This window comes from Papilio xuthus, unplaced genomic scaffold, assembly GCF_000836235.2.
Source record: "Papilio xuthus unplaced genomic scaffold, Pxut_1.1 DF825928.1, whole genome shotgun sequence".
NCBI classification, from domain to species: Eukaryota; Metazoa; Arthropoda; class Insecta; order Lepidoptera; family Papilionidae; genus Papilio; species Papilio xuthus.
Genome location: NW_013532721.1, coordinates 5,095,206 through 5,106,928, shown reverse-complemented (window position 1 = coordinate 5,106,928; position 11,723 = coordinate 5,095,206). Strand labels below are relative to the sequence as shown.

The window sequence follows — 11,723 nt, the reverse complement described above, 5'->3', positions numbered from 1 at the left end:
GCGTAAACTTGATTCAAACTCTAGATAAATAAATTTATACGAAGTCCATTTATATATTTATTCAATTAATAAATCTTCTGTTAAATCTCTATTGTTTTGATCAAAAGGCTATGAAATCTATTGTAAAGACAACTGGTATTTTATCGTAAGAACATTTTGTTGTTTCATTTGATTCTTAAAGATTGTATTGTCTTCGTTTTATTAATTGCTAAATCAAATAAAACTTGACTTTAGGTTGTTAGGAGTTAGAAATGTGTTTAAGTATTTAGTGTTTTCGTTCCTTTGATTGCATCTCGATCCATAGATAAATGTTAATAGAGTACATGCTGTAATGTATTGAGAATGGGGTAAAGTAAAAGACAATTCAACCACGCATACCATTTTATTAAGTCGATTGTGATAGTCCTCCTCTATTTCAATTACATAAACATTAATTGACAATATAAATTATCCTTACGTAATTTGGGTACAAAAATAAAAAGTTAAACACAATTGTTATCTAGACAATACGCGAACGATTACAAATAATAAAGTCCTGTGGGATTTACAAAGTTACGTATTAAATAAAATTTATTACAATAAAAGCATGAATTTAATTTTAAAATAGAGATTGAATTAATTACATATATATTTATTATATAAATTAAGTATTCGGTTTATGCGAGTATATTAAAATAAAATCAATTAAACTATGAATCTGTATGTGAATACAATTTATTGAATTATTTCATACAATAATTTCATAATCAAAATTTGAGCTAAAATATATTATATGTTAATAACATAAAGTAGACATATTATTATGAAAGTTCAATTCAGTTAAGCTCATGTTTACAACACAATTACATTAGTACCGCTATGCATATATATTTATTATAATCATTTAAAATTTGGGATATAAATTCAATTTGCAAACAATATTAGTTTGAATTTAATTCTAACTACATTTAATTACATATACGAAGAATTTGTCTGACCGGGAGTTTTGACTGCAGAAACACACGTACAAAAACACGGAGAAATCTTTGATTTTTCGAAGAAAAACAAAATGTTTTTGTGCGAGTATCTGCTCGGTGGAAACGACGGTATTATACAAGGAACTGGTACAAAAACTGCCACCCGATGAGATATATCTTAACCTACATATTAACATTTCATAATTAATTTGAAACTCGCTAAAATAGTAGGAAAACCAAATTTGAAGCTTTTATTTATAAAATAGAAAATCTAGTACGTAACTTTAAGTAATATTTTTTAAGTAATCTAGACAAGTTTAATAAGTTCTATCTACTCCTATTACACATCCTATCAGTCTGACGTCAACAAATACACTACTCAGTACATATGTCTAGTTTATGTACACGCGTGATTTGTATACTAGCATTATATACTTATACATAATCAAATGAGTATATTAATATGAATGTAATGTTTATATTACAATGTGGTTGATGCTTTGGTTTACATGACATTGTATATTCGATGTTCTGTTACTTAAACTGCTTAACTTGGTTAAGTTGCGGTTTCGTACCTAATGCGATATAATTAAAAATTATAAGATTCCATAAAATTTAATTGTCTTTGAAAGAAAAATAATTTAAAATAAAAATGGAGTTAAATAAATCTTTGGCATTTTCTCTTTGTTATGCGTTACGAAGGTAAAATTCTAACGGATCTAGAAATAACATAGCAAGCGTTAATTTAGTTGTATCATGTCAGTAACTGACATAAATAAAACAATACTGCAAAGTGTATACAATAACACAAACACTGACATTATCGGTTTTAATTCAAAATCAATTGGTTGAAGCGACATTCAGTTTGCCAAATCTAACTCGTAAACGTAATGTGGATAATTTTGAACTATATTTTTGTGCTTAACAAAGCGCAGCAACGTTTGGCATTTGTTCAAACACCATGCGTTCTTTATAAACAACATCATTTGTGGGTTTAATGTTCCAACATCACAAAGGTTTACCTCAACTATTGTGCCATAAAGATAAACCTAAAAACGATAACAGTAGACTTCTTTGGTAGGGACTGTATGTATGCCAGAGAAGGCTTGTACTATATACTAAAAATATTTCGATTATTTAGACTTTTGATGTTATTTTGACTTAGGCAGTGTTATAAATACAACGATTCCTCGTAATGGTGGTTACAAATACTTATACTTGCATTATATTTACATTATTCCCTAAACTAAAATTAATTTAATGTAGATTTGACCTATGGCATATTAACGTCGATGATATTCATTGAATGTTGACACGTATCATGTCGCACTATGTCTCTATGTCAGTCTATACACACACAATTGTATCACTATAGAGCAGTCTGGGGTCTTTAGCGCGGGTCCACTAAAGGCGGGTTATGCACTAGATAGTCTTTGTCACTATACTACTGTCACTGGGGCTCGAGCTGTCGTCCGAGCGCTGGCTCTTCAGATCCTGCAACAAATTCCCGATCAAATTAAAATTAAGTGATAATAAGCCTGCTTTTTGTCTAAAAGCATTGCTCTTTTTCACTACCTAGTATCTTCAACATTGAAATGAAAGACGCCACTATCAATAGAAAACACTGTATTTTGAAAAGGCAAAATGTTTCTTTCAGTCATACAATATTCTGTTTAACAGTTTGATCCGATTCAAAGTTAAATAACATTTGTTTGAAGGCAAGTGCTTAGATACGGATTTCGAGTGAATTAGGCAGCGTATTGGAGGTGCGTTACGTCACGGCGCGGCGCGGGGCGGGGCGGCGCGGGGCGGCGCGGTGTGGCGGCGGGACGCGGCGCAGATATAGCGCGCCAAAGTTTTAATGACCGCGTTCGCTTCTCCGCTCACATCACAATTTGATTTTTGATATCATATCTATACGTTATTCAAAGAGAAATTGCCTCATGCGATGAGAAAGTGACAGTGAATATGTCTTTTCTAAAACGGCAAAGTTGAAATTAAATACCATATTAATGTTTGCCTTACCCCGGGAAATGAAAGCACTTCGACATTCATATTTTATTTAAAGAAGATGGTTCTATATATGTCAGTAGTGATACCTTGGAGGTGACGAGGCGCTGCACCACGATCTCCAGTCTGTCACCGGCCGCGGCGATAAGCGGCACAGTCAAGCAGCAGTCGTAGTCCACCGTGCGCGTACCGTTCACCTGCATTACACAAATTAGTTGAACCTTAATGTAACCCTTATGATACTCTTGATAAGACTTCGAATCGTATAACACCGAAACAGTGATCTTCCATCAATCGGTCAATTAAAACGGTAGGATAAAGTTAAAAAAATACAAATGAATGTTATGAACCTGTAGAATCCTGTCATAAGGCCTAAGTAGTCCGACGATGTCTGCGGGCCCGCCCTTGCGGATGCGGTTGATGTAGACGCCGCGCTCGTACAGGCCGTCCGACACGGAGAAGCCGTAGTCGTCATAGATAGCGTCCTTGTACAGGATCACCTGGTGCACAGAGCCTCGCGCCGGGGACAGGCTCTCGCTGCTGTACAGACCTGCCAACATTCACTCAACTCAAAATAGCCTGAACTATGATATCCGTGAAATTGTATTCATTATTCTTACAGTAAATAATCGTAACCGTACAGGTAAACATTTTAAATGTAACGTACACTTTAGAAGTATATTTATAACGTGCTTTGCATTGGCAGAAAATATAATGAGGATGGCTGGATGTTGGAAAATAACTGTTCAAAAGTACGTTGAAGTTGGACGTCGCGGCGCGGCGCGGCGGTGTCCGCTGCAAAGGTGAATATTTATAACTTACTTTTCAGTCGTGACAATTTCTAGCTTCTCAGTAGCATCAACACAAAGAACCATCTTAAAAGATTTACTATTTCATATGTAAGGAAGGTTTATTCTGAATTTTATAAATTAGTTTATAAGCTTTTTATTCTAATTTTAAATCGGATAGAATCTTACCGTTTGTTCTACAAATATCGATTAGATTTTTATTGAAATGTCCGAACTCATCAAAAAATGTATAAGCTTATTTTTGTATAACGTGTTGCCTGCATTTGTCTACTTACCTGGAACGTCATTTTCATAAATAGGACTGGTTGAGAACTGGAAGCTGGTGCCGGGCGCGCTGGGTTTCAGCGGCGATTTCTGCGGCGTAGTGACAGTGTAAATGCCGCCGCTGCTGCTGAGATAGTCGCCGTCCCAGTTGGGCCGGCGACTGCGCGGCGACACTACGCCGTACGGGCCCATCTGCACGTAGTCGCACTTGCACGAAGACTTCTCCATGTTGTGCAGCTGACAGTCCTTCATGTTAGTCGTGAGGATTTCTATTTGATGCACGTCATCTTCTCTCGTTATGTTCTGTTTATTCTTGAGAGTGTTGTCAGGAATGATGCAAGTGTTTTCGTAGTGGAACGTCTTAAGTGAATTATTGAGCGAGTAGTTGGGCAGCGGCAGGTCGCTGACGCCGTACGGCGCCGCCGAACTGAAGCTGGAGGCCATCAGTTTGTCTTCGTCCGTCGGCGAGTACGGTTGTTTATCTATTATTCTGCTCTTGTCCGGTACTGCATATTCGATTACCTCCGAATTACCTGAAAATTGAACGTAACCTTCATGAATAAAATATGAAGGTTGTTCGTCCATATTAGGGTAGTAAAATACTGGGCCAGAATAAGATAAATATCAACTACTTAGTGTTAGAGTAAATTATCATAATGATAGACGTGAGTTGTAAATTGTTTTACGTAAAACTATTTAGGTATAACATTATTGCTTGCTTTATCAATTTATTACAAATGAATAAATAACTCATTTATAATAACTAATGAAAACTATTACCTCTATCTTGTAATTATAAATATTTGTGAAAAGTATTGCCTTACAATTGTTTTCGTCTAACGCTGTTCAATTTTTCTCATATTCTAACTTACCACAGTTAGCGCTTGTTCTGATGGGCGTGTTTTGATCCCAGGACTCCACTGCACTGTCATTTGATAATCCGGGGCTCGAAGTCGAGTGGCTGGAGTCTCTTGCACTTGTTTCTGTACTTTCCAAAGGACCTTTGTTGATTGAAATATAAATTAATCATTATTCATTACTAGTAAATTGCATATCACAGATGATACGAAAGTCACTGCGGTTGGAATAAGAAATTTAATTGAAGCGTAAACTAGTGAGCAGTTAATAGTGAGAATGTCACAGTAATTAACAGTTAGTTACCGGTGAGTTTCCGGCAGAGCTGCAGCTGCACTCTCATGCCGCTCTGCTGTAGTAGCTTGATGGCCTCCGACAGCGGCTTGTTGAGCACGCTCTCGCCGTTTATACTTAGCAACTCGTCACCTATCGCTAGCTTACCACATTTCTCCGCTAAACCGCCTGAAGTAAAACAAATAAGTAATATATTAGAAATATTTAAGTTTTAAATTATCTTAATACTACTTTAAGTATTTTGTACTTCTTCTTACCTTCTACTAGTCCACTTAATAAAATAGGCTGCGTTACATCCTCGCTGCCGGCTATAGTAAGTCCCAGGGGGCCGTTCTCCTGTCGTATCAGTTCTACAACAAACACCGCGGCGTTTCCACTGTCGCTGCAACTGCCATGACTTCTCTCACTGTCCTTGGCACTATTGTTGGGGCTGTCCGTGTGATGACCGGAGTCCTCTCCGCTGTGGATCATCGCTTTTGTTTCTATGTTGCTAAAGCTTTGTAACGTCAACTTCGGATTGTGTTTGTGAACGTTAGCCCAATCTTCTGTCAGATCTCTTTTTCTTATTTTCAAGGTAATTATATCGTCGGGTGAGTTTTGAAGGATATTGAACGCCGTGTCCTATCAAATACGAACGTCTATATAATACCTTTGGTGGTTTTTTTGGTAATAAATATAACGTTAATTGTTTTTATTTATTTATTGATAGCTGTGATTTAATCACATTGATGTGACTTTAGTAAGTTCATTCAATTTTGATTAATATAGTAGTCTTGTTATTATGTATTTATTTTTGCTATAATTGTAAGAGTCTAAAATTGTATCTACATATATTTAGCAAAATCACATGTTTGCAAATAGTTGACTTTGGGTCACATGAATTAAATATTCATAGAGAGAGAGGCGGCAATTAAGGATTACAGTAGAGCAAATATTTACCAGGGATAAGTTATGCAGAGGCTGTCCGTTGATGGCGAGCAGCTGGTCCCCGGCGGCCAGCGCGCCGCTGCGGTGCGCTACCGAGCCTGCCTTTATGTCGGAGATCATCATCGGCTCCTCATTGCTTAACAACTTTTGCTTACATCCTACAAATATAAGAATTTGTATGAATATATTTTTGGATATGTTAACAGATATTTATTTTGTATTACTATGTGGTAAGGCGTAAAACCTCAAAGAGTGTTAAGCTCGAATATTCATTTATTGACAAAATTATTTACCCGTGTTCTAATGTAGACAGGGGCTCAAGAATTTGATATGCCGACAGCAAAGTATCATTAGGAGTAGTCGTTATAGCTACAATCTCAAACTGTTGAAATTTTCGGTGAAGTTATTTTAATGGTACTGACCAGTGATAGTGACCCCAAGACCTGCAGATGTCTTGGCAAGTTTGACATTGAACACTCCGCTGGAAGCTTCTATAGTGTTGGGCATGTTGAACTCCACGTTCAGTGTCAAGTATTTTGGATTGTGCGAGTCATTTCTCCTCTGCAAGATTTCATTCGCCACGTCAAGTGTTAAGTTTTCGTGGCCATTGATCGACATAACTTGGTCTCGCGTCTGCAGGCAGCCTGACCTAGAATTGTTACATGTTTGTAAACATTTGATTAAAAATAAGCAAAAATGAATAAACCCACATTTAAATTTTGTTGTTTTAATTTATTATAAATAGTTACCTGTAGGCGGGTGAGTGCGGTTGCACGTGCGATATGAGGAGATGCGCGTTGTCCTCGTGCAGCGCGAGGCCGCTGCTCTGGCCGGGCGGCACCTCCAGTTGCACACTGAGCGACTCCGTGCGACACACCCCCACGTTCATGTAACTTTGCTGGTTGTCTGTTAAACACCCTTGTCATTTAACGAAATGATGGTAAGGAAACATGGATTTGGGATGTTTTCGTCCCATCCAGCATCCATTCAAGTTAGGCAACGTATGTGCGACATTTTATTTCGATTTTATCAAATTCAGATGACCGCTCGTTTACCACCTTTTACTAAAAAAAATAATTACCGTGTAACGAGGTCCAATGTAAATACATTAAATTGTTTGGACCCAAACTAGTGAACTAGTTACAAGAATTAACTAGGAGACAATAGTCCTAAACAAATATTGACCCCGACCTTAATACAAAGATCCCTCGTTTGTTGGATAGAGAAAAATATTTGACCGGCGTCACTTGGGTGTAGTGGAATGTTTGCTAATGAAAATTCAATAAGGTTTTGGGACGAATATTAAACTGCAATAGTTACTTTATTTTTGGAGATTGGGCTAAAAAATATAAAGTCAATTTATGAAACCAAGTAAATATAATAGCATCCCTTCACCTTTCTTCTATTATAATACAGCGTTCAATGAGTGTAAGAACAGAATAACGTTAGCATGTTATTACGTTATGTGTATAATTATAAGCAAGTTAATTATAATTACCGTAGTCCTCCGGTGAGCCAAGCTTCGGCATCGAGCTCTGTCTGTAGTTCCTTTGACGTTTTTTTGTGTTGAGTGTCGACGCGCCCGATATGGAGTTCTCTGAAGCAAAGAATATCAATTGATCTCATCTGATTCACATCGAGGTAACTACGGCCAGTAATCACACATCACATGCCGCGCATACTCGTTAAAACCTTTTATTATTGTTTTTTTTAACGTCTATTCTAAAAAGTTATTTTATCACCACTTCTCTATTGCACACGAAATAAAACGTTTAGATGTTTTCGATACAGAATTAATAATTAATATAAAATAATTCTCCGGCGATAATGTGAAATATTTTGTCGCAGGGCTATTGTCCGCATTGGAAGGATATCTCCCATTGTCATCCTTTAGTCACAGCTATTTGCATTAAGGAATTTCTAATCATTGCACTGCAATTCCCTTAAGGTCGTATTTCGCTGACAATTTTAAAATAAATGAGGATGAGAGAAGATGCAACCAATATTAAAGACATATAATAAAGTACATAATGATGGAATATGTTTTCCCTTCAAAGATGTTACAATTTGAAAGATTGAATTTCATAACTTACGAGTACAACCACTGAAATATCTCAATATGAAAATTTTGACAGTTCCTCATCTTTGAAGTTTAGTATATAGTGAATCGTGGGTTTAAATTACTATAGAATCTGATGACATAAAACAATCCTACTCTAAGATTAATAGCTTGAAGTCAATAGCATTAAATTTGAATGTGTCCAGGTTTCATCACCAACCTCTGCTGCCGGTGAACCGGCCTCCGTGCGCGAGGACATGGCGCGGCGCGACGTGCAGCCGGGTGAAGCCCGCCTCGCAGCTCTCCAGGTAGCACATCACCTCTTCCGCCGTGTAGTTGTTACCCTCTATCACGTGGTCGTCGAACGCCAGCAGCTGGTCGCCCGGGTGCAGTGCCCCGCATCTACAAAGTTATATAAAGACTTCGTAGAATCACAAGCAGTCTTTGTTGTAAAAATGTGTTAATTGTGTCATCATAACCACGCAAACTCTTGTAAGAAATAGACATCTATAATTTTACACATGTTCTGATGATTAACGTGCCTTTGCTCCTTATCAATCATTATTTCTCTCTTATTGAGGCAATTCACGTCTGTTTGTATGCTATCTACACCAAACATTTAAAAATGTAATAAAGTTCTCGATCGTCTTACCTGTCGCTGATGCTCGCTGGCAGTATACTGTCGATATAAATAGCATTGCAGGTGCCGACCCTCTGGTAAGTGTCGGAGCCGGAGCTGTACACGTCGTCGGAGTAGCGGTGGTTGGTGAGGAAGAGGCCGAGGTCCTCATTGCAGGGGCGCTCTATCTCTATGAGCAGCGGCCCCGTCGCCAGCTTGACCGACTCCATGATGGACACATCGTACTCAATGGTGAGGCTCGTTACCTGCGGACAGTTCTGCAGGATCTGGTGCACCTCCGATAGCGTCTTGTTTGTTAATGATATCTGGAAATAAATCAAGTTATGAAGATACCCAATTCTTATGTTGATCATTTAGATGCAACATTTAATTTTTTATAGGTTTCACTTAGACAATTGTTATATTAAACTTACAAAATTACATTTAGTGTTACCAACAGTTAAGTATGTGATTTACTGTTTGCGACATGAAAATACATCGTAAATTGCCAAGTTTTATTAAGTTCAGTGAAGTAAGAGATGTAAACAAAACAACAAAACTTTAACGCTTTACTGCCGTTAACAGTACGTACATTTACATATCTATTTTAGAAATGACGTAATCTGGATGTATAAAAACAATTGATTAGGAAATTATTGTAAAAACAAACATAACTTAAAATTGTCATATTCTTGAACACATGAGTACTATAACCGCAGTAACTCTTACGCTACAATGGACAAACGGAAATAGCTCCAACCAAAAGCAGTTCTAAGTATTTAATGTAAACTTACATGATCGACTTTCAAGAGTCTATCGCCAGGTTTGATCCTGGAGGTGTGGTAGGCAGCGCCGCCGGGCCGCACGTGTGTCACGACCAGCGGCAGCGCGTCCAGGGAGCGGCTGTTCAGCACCAGGTCCGCACTCTGCGCAGAGTTCTCCGGCAGGCCGCCGCGTATCGTCACACCCAGGGACCCGTTCACTTTCTCCACAGGGACCTCAGCTAGTTTCGTCGTTATGTACAGCGAATTTTGCGATGCTAAAATAAAATTGTATCATGTTAGAAGTAATCTTACAACTAAAGTTACAAGACTGATGAAGATTGTCATATGTATATGAAGTAATTTTAGATTTACTGAGTAACATGATAAGATATGAGTTATTCTAATTATTTGGGTTAATACTGACCGTAATTGGGCATGTAATATTCGACCTCTAGCGAGGCGCGCTCCTCGACATTGTCGAGTAGACGCAGCAGCTCGTCGTTGGTGAGGCGCGCCGTGGAGATACCGTTCACGCTGCATATCCGGTCACCGGGCGCCAGACGATCCGACTCCTGCGCCACCGAGTCTTTCGTGAATCCAACGATACTAGGCACTACGCCCGGCTCCGAACGACCTGACATCAAAACATTATCATTATTGTTGGCCAGAGCCAGATTACGTTAGAATGTATACTTATTTTATCACTATGTATTTATTTGGACGCTTCGTAACTGTCGAATTAGGGGGTTACTATATTTGTTAGTGTACAGGGCTTTAAATAAAAAACCCTTGTTTGCAGAAAAACGTGTTAATATTGTAGAACATGAATAACAGAAGGACATAGAAAAAACTGATTTGACATTACTAAATTCAAAAGTTTAATTTCTTCTTTTTTCATTGATTTAATGGCTGCTAAAGCGTAAAAACTCCTTGAACATACCGGCCACCAAAGACTATTTTAGTCTTTAAAATCCTTAAAGACCGGCCACCATGAGGGAATTTTTAAATATTTTTAGGCAAAATGATTTCAGCAACTGTCGTTTTAACATCGTGTTCTCTTTTCACTATACTGTCACGACTCGTACTAACTGGCCTGTGTGTAGCTGCATTATTCGACCAAGTAGCCATTTCGTTGGTGAAATATTCTCCTCTTTTATTGTATCATAATCCTCTCTCCCGTCGCCGGTGGTGTGTTCTCTAGTGTTCTGTTCAAATCTTCTTGAATTTGGTGAATAGTTTCTAAAACACTAGATGTAAATGTTCCTCTTTGTTGTTACTATATTCTGCTGTAAAATGTGTTACTTTCTAACCGATAAAATCTGTGTTGTTCCTTCGTGTATTCTCAAACTCTAATAAACTTCTTTTAAATGTTGCAATAATTTCATTTCCTTATATGTGTGTTGTTCTAAATTTGCTAACTATATCTCCTATAAGTTTGATGACATTTGCGTGAGTCTTTTCAAACGTGTTTTTTAAATTCGTTTGCTGCTCCGATGAGGTTTGTATCGTTATCTTTCCTTATATTCTTAAAATAACCTCTTCGGACCTTCTTATTTACTGCGAACCTCGATTCATTGTTTTGAGAAGTGCATCCTTTATTATCAAATTCAAGATGTGTGTCTTATTAGGTTTAATAACAGGGTGTGTAAAATCATCTGACAAACTGGCCTCATTCAACCTGCCTCCTAATCTCAATATGCCATCTCTATTTCTCTAACAAATGGATCTTCAGTTCTCAGTTTACATCTTCTTCATAAATTATGTAATTGTTCTCTTCTATCTGCAAATCAGTGTTGTTCTAATTCTTCTTAAAATCTGATTTCAGATCATTATTTCTTTGATAGCGGTGTATTTAGTTTCAATTTGTTGTCATACTTAAATCATTGTAAATTACTTATCTCTATTCTTATTCAATTGATTAACTTATACTTACAAATGTTCACTATATCATCTCATTTGAAAATCAGCAACTCCTTTGTATAACTAAATATAAATATAGCTGTGCTTACTTTAGACTCCAAACAGTTGATTGACTCGAATGAGTGTGTACATCTGACGAAATGTGACTTTACTAATATGATATGGAAACTCAGCTAAGTAAAGTGGACTTTCTCATGAAAATTGTAATCTTTTCATCTCACTGTCTCTAATCTTAAATTGTTGAAC

General features: G+C 37.3%; 1 protein-coding gene across 2 annotated transcripts in view; it reads right to left on the bottom strand.

Moving 5' to 3' along the window:
* Positions 1 to 802: 802 nt before the first annotated feature.
* Grip (Glutamate receptor interacting protein) overlaps positions 803 to 11,723 on the bottom strand; it is a 95,593-nt gene continuing 84,672 nt past the window's right edge. For both annotated transcript variants that reach the window (XM_013322540.1, XM_013322541.1), the window contains 15 exons: positions 9,982 to 10,191; positions 9,588 to 9,832; positions 8,827 to 9,119; positions 8,395 to 8,576; positions 7,614 to 7,712; positions 6,865 to 7,021; positions 6,538 to 6,764; positions 6,128 to 6,273; positions 5,446 to 5,809; positions 5,201 to 5,356; positions 4,912 to 5,040; positions 4,051 to 4,572; positions 3,317 to 3,516; positions 3,056 to 3,163; positions 803 to 2,450 (listed from right to left, as the gene is read on the bottom strand). In XM_013322540.1, coding sequence (XP_013177994.1) covers positions 2,379 to 2,450; positions 3,056 to 3,163; positions 3,317 to 3,516; positions 4,051 to 4,572; positions 4,912 to 5,040; positions 5,201 to 5,356; positions 5,446 to 5,809; positions 6,128 to 6,273; positions 6,538 to 6,764; positions 6,865 to 7,021; positions 7,614 to 7,712; positions 8,395 to 8,576; positions 8,827 to 9,119; positions 9,588 to 9,832; positions 9,982 to 10,191 — 3,110 coding nt within the window. In that variant the 3' untranslated portion in view covers positions 803 to 2,378. The remainder of the gene's footprint in view (positions 2,451 to 3,055; positions 3,164 to 3,316; positions 3,517 to 4,050; positions 4,573 to 4,911; positions 5,041 to 5,200; positions 5,357 to 5,445; positions 5,810 to 6,127; positions 6,274 to 6,537; positions 6,765 to 6,864; positions 7,022 to 7,613; positions 7,713 to 8,394; positions 8,577 to 8,826; positions 9,120 to 9,587; positions 9,833 to 9,981; positions 10,192 to 11,723) is intronic.